Source organism: Saccostrea echinata, unplaced genomic scaffold (genome assembly GCF_033153115.1).
Source record: "Saccostrea echinata isolate AGI-Se365-2 ecotype Australia unplaced genomic scaffold, CSIRO_AGI_Sech_v1 ptg000004l, whole genome shotgun sequence".
NCBI lineage: Eukaryota > Metazoa > Mollusca > Bivalvia > Ostreida > Ostreidae > Saccostrea > Saccostrea echinata.
The window spans coordinates 10743924-10769629 of NW_026889753.1; the positions used below are offsets into that span (position 1 = coordinate 10743924).

Consider the following 25706-nt stretch of genomic DNA (forward strand, 5'->3'; position numbering starts at 1 on the left):
GGACCTTTATACGTCCTTAATAAAATGTTTTGGATTTAAATTAAATCAAATTAAGATAAGAATAAATGATTTAATTGAATGATCCGGTATGACTTAAAAAATAATTTTCCGTAAATCATTGTGTCAGCAAAATGAATATAGAACGACAATGTTTTGTGTATGAGCACTAATAGCTGCTTCCTCGGCTACATAATTAGGTTACATAATTGTAAACAAACACAAAACCCGGGTATATGTGAAACGCAGTTAAATGCAGTTAAAGACTGATTTATTTTTTGCTAACTTTTTTTTTAAATTTAATATAGTGTATGTTTCAACATTAAACGACGAAAAGATGTTTTGTTTACGAACGCAGGTCGCTGGTTCACACGCAATGGATCTCTTGTAAATTTAATAAGTATATCACCAACATGACCAACATAGATAAGATGAAATAATTTGAAAGATCCGATTTGACTAAAAAAAACAATTATCCGTACATAGTTGAGTTTGCAAAATAGATTTAGAACGGCAATGCCTGTTTAGTGTATGGCCACTGATCACTGGATCTAGGTCACGCGTGATCGGGGGATGGCCGGTTACGTAACTATAAACAAAAACAAACCCCGAGACGTATTGAAAATGTGTGACTCAATAATTTGGAATGAAACCACAGAACACGTAAAAACTTATTTTAAAGTAGTATTAGTATTTATTTTGGATAGGTTTATCATTTATAGCAAGTTTATTTCAGTTATGCGCATAAAGATTTCACCTTCACTTGTCTAATGAAACTAGTTACCTGTATATGGGTCAAGCTTCTAGCTCATTTATTAAAAAAGACTCGAACAAAATAACAAGTTCACGAGATCAATAATATGTTAAAGAACAACTTTTTTAGCGACAGCTATATCGAAATATTTACCGTTTTTGAGTTATAAAACGAAAACTTTCAAGGACCCTAGATCCCTAATTTAAGGGACCAGCCCCTTTTTGGAGGTGCCAAATGAAAGACCTTAAAATTGTGCACAACTTTTATTCAACATGTCTTAACAAAATATTTTTAGTTTAAAAGATACATAGGAAAATATGTGTAAATTTTCGCGCTTTTAGGCGTTCTAATTTTTTGACCCCTATCTAGCGCCATTTTGAACACAGAAATCAAAAAACAAAAATAGATGTGCACAACTTCAATGCTTCTATTATTTAAATTCGGTAGAATTTCTACTCCAGCTTTTGTAGTCTCGGAGCCTTTATCCGGAAATGAAGAGTCCTAAATTTTCATTTAAAGGGAGATAACTCAAAAGCGGAAGTGGATTTTTGACATGTTTGACAACATTCTGGTAGAGTTTTGTAACGTCTATAAACCCTGCAAATTTGAGCAAAATCCGTTGAGAAATGAGCGAGATATGAGGCCTCAAAGTTGGCGTCTAGAAAGGAGAAGAAAAAAAAAAGAATAATAATCTTAACCATCAGAATCAGTAGAAGGTCTTCCGTTGTGACGGAAGACCTTAATAATCATCACAATCAGTAGAAGATCTTCCGTTGGAAACAGAAGACCTTAATAAGAAGAATCTTAATCATCACAATCAGTAGAAGGTCTTCCGTTGGAAACGGAAGACCTTAAAAACTGTTGCCCGCTTACCTAAAATGGCGCTAAATTGAGTTATCTTTTCCTCATTCGGCAAACCTCGGCTGATTCGGGTAACCGTGAGTTAAATGTAATCAGCCGAGGAGTGCCGAGTAATTTAAACCTGTCGTTAAGATGAACAGAAATGGCCGATGTTCGTTTTTCTGCGGCGAACGAGGATGAAATCCAGGCGATACTTGAAAGTAGGGACAGTAAAATACGAAAAATGTTGTAAAGTCTCTCTCTCCCAAAACAGTTTTATTTTCTGTTAAATTTATGAATTTGATTTATTAGGAGTATAGCAAAACAGTTGTTGACAGGAGTCTCGGGAAACAGTCGATCTGTTGGACCGGAGTGCAAGCTGTTGCCCGTGGCCTTTCCCCCTACCCCAGTCAACAACTGTATACTGTTATCAATCTCATGAATCAAGTGAAGAATACGAATAATAAACAGCGCAAGGAAACCAGGAAAACACCAGAGGTGAAATCAGGTGTCTAGGAGGAGTAAGCATCCCCTGTCGATAGGTCATACCCGCTGTAAGCTCCTGTATTTATCAGGTAGACAAATAACAGACTGCCATGCTATCTGTCAAAGAACCCAAGGGTCACCGTCATAGACAGTCAAGTACTGAGTATACTGATGTCAAAATCAAAACTTAGCATGGTGAAACTTAGTTGAAGGGAAGATATCACATTAAAATTAATATTTAAGAAGACATATTTACTTTCCGAAAATAAATCGGATTAATTTTTGTTATCATGTCAGTCCGTCGGTTCGTCTATCAAACCATATTCTTCCATCTCCTTTAACATTTTAGAAGTACCCAATTTTGGAATATGATTGGTTGTAGCCCATAGATGTAAATAAAATTTCCATGATTTCAGTTTCACCCTTGCGGTCAGATTAGGGTCGAAAATGCTGGTTCTCAGAACTCCTCTCACATACATGTATAAATCCATGGCCAATTTATCATAGGTAGAATCATTGTGGGGCCAACTGTGTGTGTGTGTGGGGGGGGGGGGTGTGTGTGTGTAAAGTCTCTCTTCAAACATATGCCTCAAAGAACTCTTCCAATATCAAAAGCTGTAGCCAAATCATTAATAGGAATTCAAATACCGGTGTACTGTCGTAGATTTTGAATACAATTTTGGAATTTTTTTGTATGTAGGAAGGTTTCATAATTTACTTAGGGGTGGCCAAAAGGGTGTCGAAAAACATCATTTCTCTGCAAAATCCTTGTCGCCACATTGTGTGTAGCTATGAATTATGAAGATAACGAACAGTTAACGATTAAATTTTGATTTAAGAAATTTGAGTGGTGCATGTAAATGCAGAATATTTCTAGTGAAGCATGAAAACCCGCATTTTCTGGAAAAAAAAATCGGGTCCGTGCGTGCTTTTGTTTGTCTGTTACACCATCTTTTTCCTCAAACTCCTCTTTAATTGCCAGCAGTGGCCTATTTATCTTTTGGAAAATGATTGGGGTGTCATATAGACCCGCAGTTAAGTTTCAGAGTTTTTATTTTCATCCAAATTTTTATTAAAATAGAAAAATTGGTGCTATGACTAAGAAATATTAAATTTTGATTGGCTAAAATCCTGTAATCCAAAGACGCAGAGTCGTCGGTGGAAATGCGCCCTTACTCAGTAACTTCAATAAATAAACGTCTTAAATAAAAATATATTATTATTCCTTTATTCTTTGGATATTTACAGCCACATAGAGAACAAACCAAACCTGGAAGTTGCACAAGAGTAGAGCAATCGTTTACCTATTAAGTTTTTTTTTTTTGAAAATTCCTTAGGTAAACGCAACGGAAGTGCATAGAGAATATATTACTTATTATGATAACACCCGAGAGAGATTATTACGTCAGGCCAAAGCTCTCTCGGAGGTTATCCTAATAAGTGATCATACCTAAGGATTTTTCAACGCACTGGCTGCAATGCTGTTTAAGGAGAAATTGTGGGATTCTTACGAGATGCAGAGTCAATCCGTTAGCATGAACTTAGACATAAATATATGTAGAGACAGTGTGAACTGGCATTTTAGGTTAAAATAAAATAAATACATGTTTTTAAACCCAGAAAGACCAGTGGGGGTACAACGTAAACAAACCGGAGTAGCATACTGTCTTCCCACAAATTTTTATTAAAATAGAAAATTTGGTACACCAAATTTTCTATTTTAATAAAAATTTGTGGGAAGACAATACCTTTCTCTCTTTTAATGTATAGTGGGGTATTTTTGTGTGGAACGATTATTTTGGGGTTTCACGATTTATTCCTATGGTACACATGATGAATAAGTGTAATAAATATAATTTGTGAAAAAAAATGTCTAACAAACATCGGGGTTGAATTGGGGGTGGTGGGTCCTGTCCACAAGTACCTGTGGTAGGGACTGTATCTTTATTTCATGAGGTTGTCCTAAAGATACGCTATATGTATATTGCCAGAAATCAACGAAATCTAGCTCTGGTGATGGTCAGTGATGGATTAATCGGTTGGAGAGTGTGTAGGGGGTTGTCATTTAACTAACATTGATATGTAATGGAAGCCTTGATTGCAGCACCAGTTTCTTGCAGTTTTCCTCAGTTTGTTACATCTAAAAGTAAAAGCTAAAGTGTGGCTTCTTTATTTCTGATGAAAAGGAACTTGTCTGCTTGCTTTTCATAGTCTAAGTTTTCTGGTGCTTGTAAGAAAATATGACGTAAAACTCGCATTTGTATACCTGAATGGTTCTGCTTAATTGTTTAGAAACGTAATCTTTATTTACAAAGATGATTACTATTGTGTATGCACTAAAATTTAAATGGATGAGTGTCAAAGAATTAAAGAAATAATGGCACACTCATAGTTTACTGTTCTTTAAATAAACGCTACCGATGAAGTAAAATAGTCTATTCTCTTTGCATTCTATTATTATTTAAAAAAATACAGTTACATTTTTGTAATATAAAAAAAATTCAAGCTTGCATTTGAATTAATAATGGAGCAATTTAAATTACATACATGTAGATTTATTTAGGCTAGTTAAAGTTTGGCAATCCAAAATCTTAAAAAGAGCCACTTATACAAACACACATAGCTGTTCTAATTGTCAAGTGTCCTTTTGTTCTCTCTGCATGTGTAATTGATTTGATTATTTAGTTTGAATTGGTGCATATGAATGTATGTGATAAGAAAAGAAAAACGTTTATGACCTGTAATTAAGAATGAGGAAGGGAATCTTTTGTTGTATGATTTTAATAATTTTTCTCTCTGTTCGAGAGGTCGGTAAGTTCATTTACATCATTAATTTATAAAAAAAAAAAAAAAAAAATTGATACGAAAGAAAGATTTTAATTTGAACTTTAATCTGATATATTCACGGGACATTTTTCTATGCCTACCGCATAGTGCAGCGTTATGGTAAGGCTTCAATTGAAAATTCATTAAATGGGTGAATAAATTTTATCTTATAAATTATAATATGTCTAATGTATGTTGAAATTAAGAATCGATAAAATTTAGATTAATTTCAACGTATAAATATGGAGATGTCGTGCAGGAATTCAATATTGGTAAACAAAGAACTATATAACACAATTACTCAATGTGTTTGGATTAAGAAGACTTTTGTAAGTTTATAGTTTTATTATAAAGTCACAGCAAAGGCAAAAACAATGGTACATAAAAAAGTTCAATGGCTGCAGGTCTCAGAGCCAAGATGGTGAAAAGCTCACATATTCAGTCCAGGAGCTAAGATGGTAAAAAGCTCTCGTAGTCAGTCTTAGATCTAAGATGTTAAAAGCTATTGATACAGAGTGCGCACATCTTTTGTACAAGAAGCTGCATCATAGGGATCACGTATTTGGTAACAACAATCGTAAGTTACATTGTCACATAATTAATATTAATATAGTCCGCCCCTCACTGAAGCTCTGTCTCTCATCTCCTTATAGGATACGTCAATGTCCTCTGTTTACATTAACATTGTGTATCTTGCAAATTCTTCAGTTAATTAGATAGTTGCAGCTTTGCACAAAGTCTGATTGTAAGTGTCAATGTTAGAGAACAACACATCGTAAAAACTAATTGTCCGTCAAATGAAGACGCTCACTTATTGTATCCAATCTCCCAGAGTTTGTAAACAAGTTCATAATTAAGAGGTTATTGTCCGTCTCTCTACACACTGATAGTATCAATTATAATTCAAAACATAATATTTAAAATATTAATAAACGCAATGTACAAAATTAATATATCAATTAAAATTATAATTTGTACGCTCGTTGTGTTACAACTATATAATGATTTGTTAAAGTATGCATGAAATTCCGGTACATTTACTTAGAGCCAGGGACTTTCTTTTCTAGTTTTAATACTTCCTATTTCCACCATGGAAGAGTTACAGTTCTTAATGCGTCTTTTGTGAAAAAGTCGGAAAATGTAAAAATCTCGTGGGATTTGTGGGACAATCGTAACAACATGCATATGTAAACAATATATTGAATGTCGATGAAAAAAAAAACGCCTAACATGCATGCAAATGAGACCCTTTTGTTGTTGACAAGTGCTGACTGTCCATCCCCAAATACAATGTACATGCCTCGAAAACGTCGTAATTTTATCAATGGATAATAAATTCAGGGCTGCGCACTCTCACATATGTCTGCTAGTTCTTCTATTCTTTAATGGGAATGACACATACATTTACATGTAACATTCAAAATCGGATTGAGATCGGCATGTTTTGTATTCTCCGCTACGTCATGGTTGTCCCAGTCAGACGACCAAACACGCATGTAATTTGAAGAGTTCCAGTAATGGAAATCGAAAGTAAAATTGAAATAGTGTTTTCGGCAGCTGATTCTCAGAACAATGTGACTTAGTGTTTTTAGTTCACCTGAGCCGAAGGCTCAAGTGAGTTTTTCATCACATTTTGTCTATAGTCCGTCAGTCTGCTTGTCCGTCTGTAAACTTTTCACATTTTCGACTTCTCCAGAACCACTGGACCGATTTCAACCAAACTTGCCACAAAGTATCCTTGGGTAAAGGGGATTCAAGTTTGTTCAAATGAAGGACCACGCCTTCTTCCAAGGGGGGATAATCATGAATTCGTGAGAAATTAATGGCATCATTAAAATCTTCTTCTCAAGAACCACTGTGCTTGAAAATATGAAACTTATGTAGAAGCATCTTCAGGTAGTGTAGATTCAAGTTTGTTCAAATCATGACCCCCGGGGATCGGGTGGGGCTACAATGGGCGATCAAAGGTTTACAAAGGAATATATAGTAAAAATCTTTAAAAATCTTCTTCTCAATAACAGCAAAGCAATGATTACTCATAATTATATGGAAGCATCCTCAGGAAGTGTAGATTCAAGTTTGTTCAAATCATGACCCCCTGGGGTAGGTTGGTGCCACAATGGGCAAACAAAAATTTACATAAGAATATATAGGAAAAATCTTTAAAAATCTTCTTCTCAAGAATAGCAAAGCCAGGATTGGTCATATTTATATGGAAGCATTTTTAGATTGCGTTGATTCAAGTTTGTTCAAATCATGACCCCCGGGGGTAGGATGGGGCCATAATAGTTGATCAAATTTTACATAGGAATACCATATGAAAAATCTTTAAAAATCTTCTTCTCAAGAATATCAAAGCCATGATTGGTCATATTTAAATGGAAGCATCCACAGGTAATGTATATTCAAATTTGTTCAATTCATGACCCCCCAGGAGAATAGAGGGGCCATAACAAGGGATCATAGTTATACAAATATATATCAATAAAAATTTTCTTCTTAAGAACAGCAAAGCCATTATTTGTCATATTAATTCAAAAGCATCTCTATGAAGTATAGAGTCAAGTTAGTTCAAATCAACCCCCCCACCCCCACCCCGAGCCACTTTTATTTTTAAACTTTTCAACCTTTCAAGACTGAAGTGATTTCTGCTTTTTCCTAGCCATAGTGCTCAGGTGAGCAATGTAGGCCCTGGGCCTCTTGTTTTTTTTACCCATATAATAATATAAAGGTTGCTTCAAAAGAGCGAGTCTAAAGGAAGCTCTAAATATTTATTAAAAATGTTTTATTTTATTTTAAGAAAAATGTATCATATAAAAGTGTACAAATTGAGTTTTCAACTTAGAATACCTGCCATATTTCTCCAGGAAAAAAATGTTGAGACAATGATCGAAGTATTAATTGTTATTTATTAACATTCGGAAATTCCATGCATATAATGTTTTCAATTATATATCCTTTAATTTCCATCTGAGTGTGTCAAACTCGACACAGTTTTAATCCTTGGAGAAGGGATAAAATATACATCAATGTATTTCAAGCATAAAGCCTTTTTATTAAAAAGTGCAGTGGTAGCAGTTTTCATGGAATCCCTTTTTAAGATATCTTTTTATGTCTGCAAAGATAGGATTTTCTCTTTTGCAAGAAAAAATACTGCTCGAAAAAGGTGGTGTGTATCAATTTCATTATATAAGGTAAGAATGTTTAAACTGGTTGACGCATTACATTTTTTATATTAAGAAAGATAATCTGAAAATGCCGCCCACAAACTTTAAGGATGTTTTCAAAACGTTGAATTTCTGTCTTGAATAGAAATATTTTGCAGACTGTATTACAATACAGGAGGGGAGTTCATATAGCATATCATGCTCAGCAGGGAACTACCTCGACATCACGTCGGCGACTTGGCGATGTTACGGGAGTTGGTGCAGTGGTAGTAATAATGTCCATTCCAGAATGGATTCTCAGTGTGGATATCGTATCGGTAGTACCTGTACTATATGGGCCACAAATTCCTGGCTTGGTGGAGATCCGTGTTCAGGATGCAGTAAAGAATTGGTGTGGTCCTACAGCTGCAGATGTAAGCGTAATTGTTTTCCTTTACTAGGAACTTATCATGTCAGGGCCGTCACCAGGAATCTGGAAAAAGGGGTGCTAGTAGAATCTGGGTACTCTGTTTTGGTGAGATCCAGTCCATTCTCGAAATCAATTTTTTTCGAATATTATGAATAAATACAAATCTGACAACATTACTTTAAACAGATTTATAATGAATTTGACATGTTTTAAAAATGATATTTTCGTTTTAGACGGGGTTGCGTGACCCCATCTATTATTTTTACTGTCAGTTGAGGCCTCAAAACGGAAGGCCCGTGTAGAACATATGAATTGAATCTACGCTAAATGAAAGAGTGCAGAAATTGTTTTGATCAAAATACAAACACGCTGGATCAAACTAAAGAGAGTGATACCTAAGATTTTCCTCCTCAAATTAAAGAAGCATTTAGAAAATTTTACACGTGGAAAACATTATATAGAACTACACTAGTATACAAAGTACTCGCCTGCGTAATATTAGACTGTGGTCGCGTCATCAATTGTTTACTTCCGGAAATGTCATATTAATTCGGATCAGACGAAATTCGGACAATTCAAAACTTAAGGTTCTTTGGCGAGTGAAATTTTTGATTTATCTATTACAGAGTAAATGAAGAACGTAAAAATATATTTTTCACAGTGTCTTTTCATCTATGTTATTATCAAATGTATATAAAAAAAATTAAAAGTTGCTATAAAAAGCCAAAAGAAAATTTCCCCGTGCAGTAATGAAATTTATAAAATTATGAAGTTTATTATTTGACCCCGTCTTTCAGTACTGTATCAGTACTTTGATTTTTTCAAAGGGGATCCAATCGCACCCAACGCAATGTAGAAAAATAGGTTTATTTTGTAATTTTTTGATAATTATATACGAATAAATGTGTAGATGAGTTCAAGGAATAAGTCGTTACAAAGTGATTTCACCAAAAATTGTATCATTAGGCGAGATTGCATTGTCCAATTTTATTTGTAATATACATTGCTGAGTATGGCCAATCAAAGTATTCAATGCTTATCCCCCCCCCCCCCCATTAGTGTTGAATATAAAATCTGAAAAAAATTCAATTCTTTTAATGAAATACATGTTTATTCCACACAAATAATTATCCTTTTAAGGATTTTTGAATTAGCAATTAATACCTTGATTCATAATTCTTTAACAAGTCCTTTTTCATACTAATTGTTAGGCCATTATTTACACACTGAATTGTCGACGGATTTTTCCGTTATTTCCCAATCATGACAAGGAGCACACGGCGGGTGTGACCGGTCGGCAGGGGATGCTCACTCCTCTATGGCACCTGATCCCACCTCTGATGTTTGGAGGTCCGTGTTTGCTCTGCTCCTATTTTGTATTGTCTAATGGACTTTGAGCTTGAATACTGTTCGTTATCTCCATATATTTCATTCTAAATCTATACGCTGTTTTCATTCATTGGTACCCTATTATAGCTGTTATTGGAATCGACATATTTTGAAATTAAATTTAATACCATATTTTTCGGTGCCAATAGATCAATTGAATTTCACTTTTTTTCTCGCATAAATCAGACGTTATATACTTTCAGCAATTTGGGGAAACTGGGGGGCGTGGTCGTCATGCCCCAGTGATTGCACGACTCAGAACATCGTTAGATACAGATCTTGTGTCAGACCAGGTGGAGGATGTGAAACCCCACCCTCACAATCAATTAGCTGCCTAAAATATGGCTGCTATTGTAAGTACATGTACATTTAATATGTCCATAGGCACTCCCCAGCTTATTTGTTTAAAAGAAATACTTTGTCATGCCAATAGTGTTTTACGTTTTCATGACGTCAATTGTAATCAGCACTACAGTCCAATGTTACAAAAAATCTACTAACCTTAATATAGTTGACTATAGACTTTTTTAATTTCTTTGTATTTGGTGGTATGACCTTTAGCTCTAATTACAGCAAATTTGTCTGTTAAGTAAGGTTTCAATATACCCTGGAGGAGGGAGGTCAGATCTTCCGTTCACAATCAACAAGGTCTTGTTTTGTTCTGATGTTATGCTTCTCCTTTGCAAGTTTAATTTTAATTGATCTCGATACATTTTCTATGAGGTTTAGGTCTTGTGATTGAGATGGCCAGTCTAAGCAAGGGATATTATTTTTTATTTCCATGCTCTAGCCCTAGCTGACATGTGGGCTGGACAGTTATCGTCCTGAAACGTCCAGGGGTTGTTACTAAAGTATTTGGCAACAATTTGCCACAGATTATCGTCTAGAATGTAATGTACTGTGTTTAATTCCGATTTATTAGTGTAAGTATGCCCACTCCTGAATAACAGATACAGCTCCAAAACGAAACAGATCCACCATTACTGACTGAACGTTAACCGAGGCACCCCGGTCTCCATTTTTCATATGCCTTTCTCCAGACATAAACTTTACGGTCTCTCCCTAACGTGACTTGATTTTCATCAGAAAATATAACTCTTTTCCAATCTTGATCCACAGACCATGCAGTTCTTATTGATCACGACATTATTCAACGCACTTTACTCTGTTCATTTTTAAGTGGTAAGACAGTTGTCATTTTCAAATGACAGCCCTAAGCGGGGCCCTCTTTGACTGCGTCAGTTTTCGTAACGGAGAAACATATATTTTCACGTTTTTTTGTCCGGCAAAGATTTTTTTAATCTTTTGTTTTATTTGTTTTTCATTCATACATTTTCAAAGGCTTTATAACTACTAAAAGAATTCACCAGAGAATTGTAATTCATCGTTTCAAGTTCTGGAATCTGTTCACTAAATGTGTAATATATTTGATTTTCACCAGCATACTCTGAAATCAGCAGATCAACCCCTAATGACTATACCTACCACAAACTATCAACAAGTTGTTTCCTTGCCTTGGGGAGGACATCCTTTACTTTCAGAGCAAAGGCTAACAATGACCTTCACATTTTGCTGAGTACTCAGGATAGCTCTTCTCTTACTTCAGCCTATGAATTCGTCATTGCTGGATGGAGCAATACTAAGTCGGAACTCAGGATCAATGGAGGATCTAAGTGTGATGAACATTATCAAGTCTTTTTGAGCCAATCTTGGTACGACAATTTCTGGATTTCGTGGTCTGGGACTACAATCCAAATGGGAATTGGTACATCAGTCGGCAGTAGCGTTAAATTGAGTTGTACACATTCCCCGAGACACGATGTCAAGTACATTTTGATCAAAACTGGATGGGGTTCTTCAGGTCAATGGAGGTTTCCTAACGGTACGTACAGAAGCAAAAGAAAGGCACGTCTTCGGTTTACCAGCTTATAGCAGTTAGAATTTTTATTATGAATAAGTATCTTTAGGATTCTTTATTGTAATATGAATTTGGCTAAACACAAACGAACCCAATGGCATATCAAGAGGATATTCCTGATGAGATAGGGGATAAAAGTTTAACATGGAAATATATATATATATATATATATATAGAGAGAGAGAGAGAGAGAGAGAGAGAGAGAGAGAGAATTCAATGTTTTATAATTGGATGTGGATTTTATTTCACGAGTGGGACAGGATTTTTTCATATTTTCACGAGTGCGAAGCACGAGTGAAAATATAAAAAAAATCCTGTCTCACGAGTGAAATAAATTCCATATCCAACTACAAAGCATTGAATTTTCTTTTCATAACATTTTCTTTGATTTTCCCCTGCCTCTGTCTTTCCTTAACACAGTGCCAAAGGCTGAGATGTCATAGTTGAGCGGTTGAGACGTCATAGCTTACATGTAGCAATGCTAGATTTAAAAAAAAAATGCAACATAGATTTTAGCAACATATTTGTGAAGAAATTGGCAATTTTAGTCTCTATGAAGATGTTTTAGTTACTGTCTCTATCTTATAACAGGCCAGAAATTATTTTTACTTACTTTGATATCCTTTCACACTGTGACAGAATATCACTTTTGGTATCCTTTTACACTGTGACAGATATCACTTTTATTCAATAAATAAATCACAATATTTCACTGTTGAAAATGTAATAAATCGGGAAAAAATCTGTATAAACTCGATCTTTTTCTCTCAGGAACCACAAGACCACGATCAGTATTATATTACATTTAATCAACCTCATGCATTGTAGATTCTTTATCTGAAACATATCTAACTCCTGACCACAAAGGGATTCTTTATTTCGCTTGAGAATATCTGATAAAATATTTTTTCAAAACGTTTTCAAGAACAGCATAGTCATATTTAGTGATATATGCAACCAGAATGCAGTTTTTTTTCCTTCAAATCATGGACTCAGAGAAAGGGGGCACAATAAAGCTTCTCTTTTTGAGAACATTGGGGTCATGATTATGGTCAGCAGTAGGAGGAAAGGGGAGGGGTGGGATAGAGGTGATCAGAGGGAGTCAAAGTTTAACAAAATGATATAAACGATTTTTTTTAATTAAAATATTTTTCCAAGGAACGGTATGACAATGGTTAGCAAAATGAATATGGAAACTGAAACATCTCCAGGCAATGCAGACTTTGGCCCAGACACTCTAATGACTTTGATGTGACCTTGTCCTAAAACTCCTTCAAAAAATCATCAGGGACTTATTTGATTTGTAAATACATTTAATAATGTGGTAAGTTTGCAAGTTTGAAAAGTTTATGTAGAATTTTGAGAGTCTATTACGGAGGGTACATTTTAAGAAAAAGAAAAAATAATACCCATAATGTGGTAAGTTTGCAAGTTTGAAAAGTTTATGTAGAATTTTGAGAGTCTATTACGGAGGGTACATTTTAAGAAAAAGAAAAAATAATACCCATATGATCAACATGAATTTATGCGATTTCCTTTATTTTTATGGACTCCCCCAGAAGTTTTAATAGTCTAAAAATGGGTTGTATGACCATTTTATAGACTATTTAGAACAGCTCTGTATAGCAGTATTGGAAATTGCACTAAATATTACATGTAAAGCTAGATTATTTTTTATTTACTAGATATAAGTTGATGGTTAGATTATAAGGAAAGGTTGTCTTGTTTCTGGAGTCTCTCTGCATGGTGTAAAGAAGATTGGATACAGCGTAATTGTTATAATGCCGAAATCATTTATATTTTTACCAATTTTATCACGTGCTCCAATCGAATTATCCGTATAGACCCAGAAACTAGAAATTATTTGCTAATATTTACATTTTTAATTAACAATTGGAAATTTTTATCGATTGAATTGATAATCTTCCTTTTTTCCATAACTGCTATGCTTCTATGCAGTCCAACTTATGATACTTTTTTCATACGAAAACTTGTGAACCTCAGATAAATCACTAGCCACATAATGAAATACTTGGTACTACATGTAAATAAGATCAAGCAAGTCACGGGCATCGTTACCTATCTTTTGGAGGTTATAGACATATTTTAATGTGCTATTGTTTTACTATTTAATGTGAATACTGACCTTTTATTCATTAAAATTTTTAAAAATGTAAGGTATTGAAGTTTCAATTGATATTCTTTTTTCTCTAGATGTTACATGCACACACGAATTAAACAGTAACGTGAACGTTCCCACTAGTTCTACAGGCTGTAATGGAGTCAGCACTTACGCTTGTAACTCAGGATACAAGCAGGTTGCAGGGAACACACAACGTACATGTTACGGAAAGTTCTGGACGGGATACCCACTTGTCTGTTCAGGTCAGGATAAAAAATTTATCTTTTTATGCTCACTTAAATTGAATGATATCATTATAATATTGCTTTCTAACACGAATTTAGATTCCTGTTTTTTTTTTATTTCAGTTTCAACCTGCAAAATTGACATTCTTTTCATTATAGAGGCTTCCTCATACACGTCTTCTATTTACTATGAATTAGTATCGGTTATTGGCGATTTGGTGAGGACTATGCAAATTTCAACCAGTAATATACAAGTGGGGGTGATATCTTATGACAACGCTGTGGACCAGAATATCAAGTTTAACGCCTTTACTACGGCGGCATTACTGGACACTGCTATTACGTCATTATCGATACCAAATGCTTCTTCAAGAATTAACCTCGCCGAGGCATTACGTGTTGCATTTTATGATTTTGTGAAAATGTCAAATGGGAACAGATATCAAGCATATAAATACTTTGTTATTGTTGGTAAATCAACTCCTAACTACGTCGGTGCAGATATCGGAGGCAATATACGACAAGTTGCCAAAAATCAAGTTTTCGGAATCGGTAAGAAATAGAAAGGACAAGATAGGCTAAGACCTCTTTTTGGCCCCTGGTTTGGGGTTTCTTTTAGAATGATGCAACAGTTTATCAATGAAAAATTGTTGTCACCCCTACCACAAAATGAGTATTGGTTCTAAGTTATGGGATACACAGAGGTCACAGGAAGGTCAGAAAATATGTCAATTTCCGAATTTTCTCATTTTTATGCAAATTTTCATCGATTATACAGCACATTTTGTTTTAGAAAACATAGAGCACAAGCTTGCCTATCTACCAAATTTATATATTTCATACACAAGTATCAGATGCATCTTGTGTATAAAAATCTCAGATAGGCAAGTTTGTGCTCTATGTTTCCCGAAGTGAAAAGTATCTTAAATTTGAAGAAATTCCACCAGAATTGAGGAAATTTCGGGAAAATGTCTTACTTCTGCACCCTCTTGTGGCCTCCATGTAAGCTCTGAATCAAAATTAGTACTGGTTTTAAAACAAGCATCATTTTAAGTTCTTAACAACAAACTATCACAGTTTTAACTGTGTTCCGATTTTTACATCAAATAAGGGGCCAGATTCGGCCGTTACAATACCTTGTCCTTTATTGTTTCAAAACTCAGGAGGTCACTGGGAACTTGGAATTTTACTTCCTTATTTAACAGTATCAAGAACATTATGCACAGTTTCTACGGGATAAGTAAAAAATCCCTGATACTGAAATTGCAATCTGATTAAAATCAGATCCTCGATGCTCCTTTTTTAACGATATGTCGCTTACAATCTGATTAAAATCAGATCCTCGATGCTCCTTTTTTAACGATATGTCGCTTACAATCTGATTAAAATCAGATCCTCGATGCTCCTTTTTTAACGATATGTCGCTTACGCCTCGTAAGCGTCATATCGTTAAAAAAGGAGCATCGAGGATCTGATTTTAATCAGATTGACTGAAATTGCTGGTGAGCGATCGATCCAAATATCTGGGTATTACCGTATTCCTTCATCTTTTTAATATCTTTCTTAAAATGCACGTCAAATATTTCTACAAAGCATTGAAAAACATGTAGTTATATATATGTCTAGCATCACCCTCTGTATCTGTCTTGAAAACAATGACGGTTTTACTCAGATGATAAGAAATTATGTAAATTAAAACTTTAATAACTCTTTATCCCAAGGTTCAAAATATCAAATTGCAGCAGTATGTCATTTCAGGTGAAAAGAGGGCTAATATGTGTGTTCCTTAAAAAAATCGAAGACATATACTTAAAATATAAATTAAATTTAATGTATTATAGCAAATACTTCGGAAATCAAATTCAATATTGAACTCAATTCCAAACTTGAAATTAGCTTCTTATAATCAACGTAAGGCCGTCTATGTGTTTAAACCTTTGCATCAATAGAAATATCAAAAAATACTTGCTGAAATGTGTTCTTTGCTTGCTGCACATTTGATTATGTTAAATATGTAGACATTAACGCTGTTAATTGTAAATACAAAATAACATTTATATTCTTAATATTTACATTTTCAATGTCTTTGTCCGAGATAAAATTACAAATTGTAAAAATACTTTATTTCTACATAAATCTACTGGTTCATCGATAGGCGCGTTTAAAAAAAATCACGTGCGGGGCGTGACAAATAGAGACAGAAGCGGGGCTATTAGCACTGGAATTTGCAGAATCAGGAGCATGTAAATATAAGGATTAACTGTCAGATTTTTTGGATTCATGACGATGATCAATCGATTGGCTTGCGTGATAATTTTATGCATAAACGCCTTCGGCGTTTATGCAAATTATCACGCAAGCCACTCGATTGATCACATCATGAATCCAAAAAATAAGACAGTTATTCCTTAATTTAACGCGTGCAAATTTCAGAAAGAATATAAAATAATTAAAGAAAACATTTACATGAATACATGTACAAGTTTTGTCACAGATCAATTGTAAAACCCTTTCGTTTACATCCTAACAAAATTTTACAAAACTTTACTAATACTTTAAATTCCTGAATGTACGCGACGGATTTATTATCGCGTTATTTCGCGAGAAACAACACACACCTTATAAAATAAGTCGTTTTTATTCTTCAAGTACTGAAATACATTTTAAATCTCTTGTTCAATAGCCCAGATTAATGTTTCCTGATAAGACATATATGATGAGTCATTTTGCGATTTTAAATACTCGCGTAAAATAGTGAATCTACAGTAGTTTTCTAAAGTACACAGTGATACTTTGATTTAGTTTGCCTCTTTGATACACTTTGATTTCCTTGGCAAAATTTCTGAAACATTGAAATACCGTGTCAAAAAATGTAAACAATATTCTAACTCTCAAGTATTTGAGTAGGTTCAACAAATCGTATTGAAAATTCAAGTAACCCCATCCCCCCCCCCCCCCAAATGCTGTTTAGATAAAAACAAACGTGATTCTACGAGATATAAGGAATGATGTTATAGATGCCGAAGTTCAAATGTATTGTGTTTGATCTGTAATATTTCTTTTAAAGATAAATTGAAATATTCAGTCCATCATACCAGATACTGTCCAAAGTAATTTCCTCGAAGAATGAAAAGTGAGGGGAAAAAACAACAAATAAAAGGTTCAAAATGCATCGTTTTCTCAAAACGATGGTTCTTTACTCAAATTTGTTCTAGCATAATCACTGTGGTCAGACTTCTCTTCAAATAGTACATTTGTTTTGTGGTTTATTCTGTAGCTCAAGAAAGAGACTCAATTCATTGACTTTTCTGACTGATGTTTTAGAAACAACCCATTAACGTTTAATTTGTTGTTTCGATAGCCTTATTATAAAGTGATGAACCTAATTCTTATAAAGTATAGTCCGTATCTTTAGGTTTACAGATAGGGCCACTTTCCTCATCAACTGCTTTTACTGGGGGAGATTTAAAAAAAAATATTGTTAAAAGTTTATGGAAGCGTGTGTTTTTTTAATATTGTCTATGGATTAGAAGTCCTACATATCCTGTGCCTTCACAGTCCTATGCATTTACCATTGAAAAATCTTTGGAAGAACCTTACAATAAAGTATCCGTACATAGAGTGCTACTAATTGTTGTAATTCTAACTTAGGTATTGCTCCATCGACGTCTCTTGCCAATGATCTGAAAGCGGCCGCTGGGAGTACTGCTAGATACTTTCAAGCGACCTCTTCAGCAGACCTAGCAACACAGTTCAACGCCGTTCTAACGAAAATTGCCGTTTGTCCAACATCTGGTTTTCCTGGTCCTACGTCTGTAGGTATGGCCTAGTATCAAGGTGCCATAATGTACCTCCCATAGCAAAATATTCAAGTGTGGATGTAAAATACACGACATCCTACTAGCATTGGCTAGTGGGTTAACCCAATCGGTAGAGCACTGGACTGGCATGCCAGAGACCCCGGGTTCAATCCCAAGCGGAGACAAAACTTCTCTCTGTTACATTTGGCGCCCGCGTTGGGACCCAAGTATTCTCTTGCGGGTAAAAGTGATTGCCCCCGGAACTTCGCCCCAAAGACGTCGGCACTCCAAAGAGATGAGGATATCTCATTCTCTGGAGGGGGGATGTGGTAGTGTACGGCATCCTACTAACATGGGTTAACGGGTTAACTGTTTAGCTCAAACGATAGAGCACTGGACTGGCATGCCAGAGATCCCGGGTTCAATCCCAAGTGGAGATATATCTTTTCTCTGATACACAAGTGGCAATATTATTTCATTATTTAAATTAGAGTACCTTTGATATATTCTTGTATAATTAGCAGGATCAAAATGCAAGTACTGAGGATCTATAAAATTTGATCTTGGGTTTTGAGTCTACTTAACAGAGATTGTTTGGAATTATTGGGTCTTTTTTTTTTTAGCTTGCAAGCTCGACATCGTTTTCATAGTGGAAAATTACAACCTGCGTTTCATAAAGAGATTTGTGGCAGAGTTAGTGGAGGATTTACCTATTTCTTCAGATGGCGTAAGGGTAGGTTTTGTGATATTTGATAATGGAGCAAGAACCGAGTTTGGGCTCACTTCTTATACGAGTTCCGAGGCCGTCAAAGGTGCAATTGAAGGAATTTCAGAGACGTCTAGCAGTTATCATTATGTAGACAAAGGATTAATTCATGCCCGTGACTATGTGTTCACGGCTGCTGGCGGAGATCGTTCAGACGCTAATAACTATTATGTCTTTATCGTCGGACCTTTTTCCAGCGACCCAGTCACAACAGCAAGGGTCATCAGAAGAAGTGGGAACAATATAATTTTTGGCGTTCGTAAGTAAACATTTTGTCTATATTAAATAAACTTGATACGGAACTTGCATTTTGTATGCTTAAATTGCAGATCGGGTGATCTATAATAATATTTTCTTTCAAAACTTTTTAGATCTTGGAACGAGTTACGCAGCAATTTATAAGGAGACTGTTGGTTCCTGCAATGACCACTCTAAATATACAACCTCAGCTACTTATAACGACATGATCAACATTAAAAATACAGTGAAAGGAAAACTCACTACCTGTTGTCAGGTTCCACAATACACACAAGGTACTTAGTTGTCCTTTATTTCAGATTACTTAACCTTATTCAGATATTACAATTGTCCAAAAGGCTGCATGTTTCTTTCATTATATAAGCATGTGTGTATACATTTTATCTATCACGGTCGTTGCTCTGTTTTGTTCTCAAACGAAGTTTGTCGTATTAGAATACAAGCATGGCTGAAGTTTTCAATAGACCTGCAGTTTTATTCAAAGCGCCAGCTGTGTTTTGAAATTGTGCTTTGTTTTGAAGCAAAGCAATTAGAAGTCTTTAGAATATCATGCATATGCCAAATAATGTACATCGAACAAAAAAAAATCTAACAACCTTTATCAGTAGGATTGCTGAAGGTAATATTCACAAGATTCAGTGTAACTGATTGATAATGATAATATTAAATATTGATGAAATGTACAGATTGGTTGTCTTCTGTTGATATTTTACACTTATCCTTTTTAGAATCGCAACAGTTATTTGTAGATATACCCAATTTTCTTTGTATGGTAGTGACCACTTGTATTGATTCTAAAATATTAGTTTATATAAGAAAAGATACAATTTTGCAAAATGACGGTATTTTGACATAATGATTGTATAAAATCTTTGATTACTCAGTTTTGTATCTTGGTGTCGATTTTTTGAAATGAGTTTCAATAATCTTTTTTATTCTAATGTTTACTATAATTAACTATTTCAGACTGTAAACTTGACATAGTCTTCATCATTGATGATACGGATGCAGTCACCGCTGCTCAGTTCACGGAAATGAAAACTGCCCTTGAAGTTCTTGTCAGTAAAATGCTTATTGGTGACAATGCCATAAGAATAGGGATAGTAACCTTTGGGGACGGAGCCGCAACCGCCTTTCCACTCAACCAGTACTCAACTGCACCTGACTTGATCAGTGCTATAAACGCTCTTACACAAGGAGACTCGAACTCGACTTATAGTCGGAATCGCCGCTATGTAGAAAGAGCCATAACATGGACGCTATGGAACTTTTTCACGCAAGGAAACGGAGACCGCTCTGACGCCCAGAATTATTACGTTGTCCTGACATATGGAGGTTCCTACGGATCGAATTTTACAGAATATGGAACATCATTGCTGTACAATTCCTCCATTGATATTTTTATACTTGGTATTTTTTTTCATTCCTAGCTCGTAAGTAGAGCTTTCATTTAATCCGGTTTGGCTTTTTGTGTCGTCTGCAGAGCTGAGCTTTGGGAGCACTTTGCCAGTCGTCTATTTGTCTTTCTTTCAAACCTTATATCTTGAGAACTGTTTGAGGTAGGGAATTTGCATTACTTGGAAAAATGAATTGTAAGATACCAAAAATTACCAACTCATGACCTTCAAACTTGACCTTTGACATAACTTTCAACATATATGAAAGTGCCGAAATGCATGTTTTCTTTGATCTTTAAGAGGTAAGTCTTTACTATATGATTAGAACATAGGCTTGTCAAATGGCTTTTGGAAATTTATCAGCATTACTCACCATAATTTACTGCGACCATACTTTTAGTGGATGCTTTTGGTTTGAACTATAATGCTAGTATGCAATTAAAAATGACCATCTTTACCTTTTGTTAAAAATATTTCAATGATGCTATAACAAGCGACACATTCGTACCTTGAAACATTCTTGATTGTTAATGTCACCTGTGTCACCTGTGAAAATTCCTAATTAAATTGGGAATCGATGAGATTAAATAAAGTTTCAAGGTAGAAATCCGTTCAAGGTAAAAAAAAAAATGCTTGTGAATACTACATGCACTTCTAAAGTATGTTCATTGTCGTGATCCACTCTATCATACTACTGGGTCGTTAATAGACAGATTTGGTGTAAATAAAATTCCTTTTAATTTTGTGCAACTTCAATCCTTTGTGAAAAATTGATGTTACAGGGATTTCAACAACCCCGTCAGCTTTCAGGAAATTCTACTGTCGTTATAATAATTTGTTTGAAAATACAATCTATTGTTTGGTCGTGTTTTGTGTGATATGTTTTATGCAATTTGATAGGTCATTGTTTAAATACTACATTTGACTACATAGTACTCTGTCTACCTGATCAATGCATAGGACGCAAGGCGGGCTGATAGGGGATGTTTACTCCTCCTTGGCACCTGGTTCCACCTCTGATGTTTCCAGGGGCCAGTCTGTTTATGCCCTGTTTATGATGCGTTTTTTTTTATTGGATTTATAAAAATTAAATCTTTACCTTTTACGTTCAATTTCCTATGCATCCAATGTAATGATCATTTATTCAAATTCTTTTGTATTTCAGCTGCCAATGTTTCTTCTAGAGATGATGCAGATTATCAGGGAGGCGTCTTCTCAGCGAGATACATGAAAGCTACGAGCTTCGCCGTTCACCAGTGTGACAACTATGTGATCTCAACCATCACTCAATGTCCAGGACAAGCTCCAAATCTTACCAATCCTAATGCTACTACTACTACTACTGGTATGAAAAGCTTTTTCTTTTGTAACTTAAATTGATTTCCGTCAAGACTCTTCTGCAATTTAAAAAAAAAAAAATTCAAGATCTGAAAATTTTTAAATTCCTTTAAACAAGAAATATTCTTTTTTTTTTTTGTCATTACATAACATCAAACTGTTAAATTAACAATGAAATTGATTACATTTAATAATTTTATTTTTTTTTTTTATCAGAGGCGTGGAAAATATTATTTTCATCTGTCTTTTAACAACAAATAAAAGAATTGAAAAATCCCTTCGTTTCTGAATAATTAAATTTAAAACATTTATTTAAACTGGTGAATCTTGCACTAGTAACGTTGTGCTTTAGAAAAAATAATTGCATCAGATTTTTCGAATTCAATATTTTTGAGTCATACTAAAGTCATGAAATTGCAGAATTGGTAAACGATGCACAGATATTAACTTCATTTACTTCTCATGTTCAAAACAAATTCTTTTACGTTGACTGATGTCTTTCTTTGTAAGTAACGTTTAGAATTAAAAAAAAGTCTTCCACAAAATTCCGAATTTGTCATGTTTATCTACAAGAAATTATTTACGATCTAAGGATTGTAACTTTATGTTTGATAGATGATCGTAAATAAATGATAGAATAATGTTTTTACAGTAGATGGTACAAGTGACGAGAAGAGCCCTACTGTGAATTGGAGCATCATCGTCATCATCAGTGTAATTTCACTTCTGATATTAGGGACTACTATTTTTGTCTTCCTGTATAAAAGAAACAGTGAGTTGAAAAATAAAGGTAAATTCCAATTTACCCCCTGCACAGACTATATAGTGAGAATCAAAGTTATAAATCTCGGAGTAAATGGTCATACCTAAGACAAAGCACAATATTTACTTTCCACATGTATTTTTTTCATGAAATGTGTTGAAAGCTATCACAAACTTTCACCTCCGTGCAAGTGCAACATCATAAGCGAAAATCAACATCACATTGAATTGTAGTAGCTGTTGGAATAGCTTTCCCATAATTTGTTTGTATGTTGTTTAACGTCCCTCTCGAGAATTTTTCACTCATACGGAGACGCCGCCACTTGCCGGTGGAGAGCTGCAAATTTTGTCCTATACTCGGCACATAGGGCCATTGAACAGTGGGGGATCTTTTTCGTGCCAGTATACACTTATTTCATGACTACGAGGGGAACAGTCAAACTGTTGTCCCGAGGTAATGGGGAAGACCTGGGAAACTGTTGCCCGAGGCCGAAGGCCAAGGGCAAGTTTCCCAGGTCTTCCCCATTATCGAGGGACAACAGTTTGACTGTTTCCCGAGTTGTCATGAAATAAGTGTTTTATTACCTAACCTACTATATAATTTCTTAATGTAATGATATCGACATAATAATCAATGGCTTTTAAAATACATTGACAAAAGTTTGTATTATTTTTTAAAACCAAACTAAACAAGATGAATATTAATCAAATTCTCACACCGATTGGTGTAAAATCAGAAAAATTAATGGGTGTGATATTATCATGCACTAATAAATTGAAAAAAACATGTAGTAAACAACATAATGATGTCTTAAAGATTTGAATATTGCACGTTTATGGCAAAGATCTATACTGAATGAAAGGGGCCTACATTTTTCCCAAACTACCCCTGAAAAGGTGTTCATGGCCTCTTCTTTGAAATGATATTAAATTTTATATTTAAATTGTTATCAGGTTTACTTTTCAGATGATAATTTCAAATTGAATAAAAATGCTTCAATTTATATATAATTCAATATTATAGCTGTAAAGTACGGGAAATTAACTATGACGTCATAATGGAACAGTTCAGCCATGCAACAGTTCATTCTGTGACCGGGTAAACAGTTTTGACTGTTTCATGATGTGCAAAAAAGTTAAAATGAATCAGGAAACAGTTCAAAATGCCTAATTACAATTTATATAGTAGGTTAGGTAATAATATACACTTATTTCATGACTACGAGGGGAACAGTCAAACTGTTGTCCCGAGGTAATGGGGAAGACCTGGGAAACTGTTGCCCGAGGCCGCAGGCCGAGGGCAACAGTTTCCCAGGTCTTCCCCATTATCGAGGGACAACAGTTTGACTGTTTCCCGAGTTGTCATGAAATAAGTGTTTTATTACCTAACCTACTATATAATATCTTAAAGTAATGATATAGACACATCCACAAAAGTTTGCATTATTTCTTAGTGTTATCATTTCCTAATAAATATTGATGTATACAAGTATTGTTTAGTAAAAGTCAAAAGATGACTGGAAGGTTTGAATATAACACGATGAGTCGGACGTTTTAAAAGGCAAAGATCTATAGTGAGTGAAAGGAGCCTACATTTTTCCAAAATTTCCCTCAGAAAAGGTATTCTTGGCCTCTTCTTTCAAATGATATTAAATTGAATACATATTTATATGGGTATTAGGATTACTCTTCAAATGATAATTTCAAATATTCTTCAATTTATAATAGATGTAAGTACTGGAAACTAATTGTGACGTCATAATGGATTAGTTCAGCCATGCAACAGTTCATTCTGTGACCGGGTAAACAGTTTTGACTGTTTCATGATGTGCAAAAAAGTTAAAATGAATCAGGAAACAGTTCAAAATGCCTAATTACAATTTATATAGTAGGTTAGGTAATAACACCTACTGCGACACGGGACCTCGGTTTATACGGTCTCTTCCGAATGACCGGTCTCCACGTCCCACAGTGGGATTCGAACCCGCGACGTAAGGATCAACTCCTTACTTCGCAACTCTAGAGCAGACGCTCTAACCACTGCGTCACGTGGGCGACTCCCATAATTTGTAACTTACCAGAAGGATCATACAGAGATTTTGAATCATGAATCACATTTGCAGATAGTGACGCTCAAAATTCCAATTAAACAATTATACAAATTAAGAGCAGTGCTAACACGAAAACAGATCCATCACCTGGTGTTAGATATGGGATAAGGTGCCCTTATAATTTTTCATCCTTGGAAGAAAACTTCTTCAGACTTTTAAGACCCTAGTCACAAAATAAATTCTTTGTTTAACTTAAATGTTTTATTTACTGATTTCAGTATGATGTCTAGTTTTAAAGTGAAAATCAAGATGACGAAACTTTAGTTAACAAAGCATAGAAGAAGCACTCTATTCAGTTCTACTTCTCAGGTTGTTTTGGTCAGAAAAACTTCTCATTGATTGAATAGATTCACAGATTTGAATTGTATTCACATGGATCAATTTTCATTGGAAATGTTTTTGTCTTGTCTACTTGAAGTAAACAAATCTTGTACAAAAGCAAAAATTCTGTTCCTTTTCTATCTATTTTCAACATACATAACAAATTATTATGTTTCTTTGATGCTTTGCTAAAGACTATTTTCTAATTTAAGAATCAATCACAGATTAACATTTTATTAAGTCAGATTGACTCTACATAATTTAATCAAAAATCTGTAGTCATTGAAAATATATTTTCTTGTGACCTATAAACTAATCTGTTTGATCGTACCTTACCATAAGATGTATTAAAACAGAAATCTTTAGTTTTTGCAAAACCGACATATTTTTTCAGATAAGCGGAACGATGAAGGGTAATGAGCATCTCTATGATCTATTTCGTCAATTTCAAATAAGATAATTCTTACTACTACTTTTACTTCTTTTTCTACCACTACTATTACTACAACTACTACTTCCTATCTTACTACTACTACTACTATTACTACTACTACTACTACCATTACTAATACTATTACTACCTTTACTAATACTGCTTCTTCCACTATTACTACTACAACTAGTACTAATACCTACTACTACTACTAGTACTATTACTACTACTACTACTATTTCTACTACTACTACTACTACTATTACTACTTATTCTCCGACTAAAGTAACTACTACTACTACAAAATAATAAAAAAAACATAATAATGAGTATAATAATTTAAAACCTTGGTGATAATGTTACTCGG

At 34.5% G+C, this 25706-nt stretch overlaps 1 protein-coding gene across 1 annotated transcript; it reads left to right on the forward strand.

The window, feature by feature from the left end:
• Positions 1–10209: 10209 nt before the first annotated feature.
• Positions 10210–25475, forward strand: LOC133179321 (collagen alpha-3(VI) chain-like). Its single transcript, XM_061314103.1, has 10 exons — positions 10210–10225; positions 11310–11750; positions 14001–14171; positions 14277–14705; positions 17805–17972; positions 18577–18978; positions 19091–19252; positions 19944–20387; positions 21540–21719; positions 25363–25475. Exons 1-10 carry the CDS (start codon positions 10210–10212, stop codon positions 25473–25475), a joined length of 2526 nt encoding a protein of 841 aa, XP_061170087.1.
• The last annotated feature ends 231 nt before the right edge of the window (positions 25476–25706 follow it).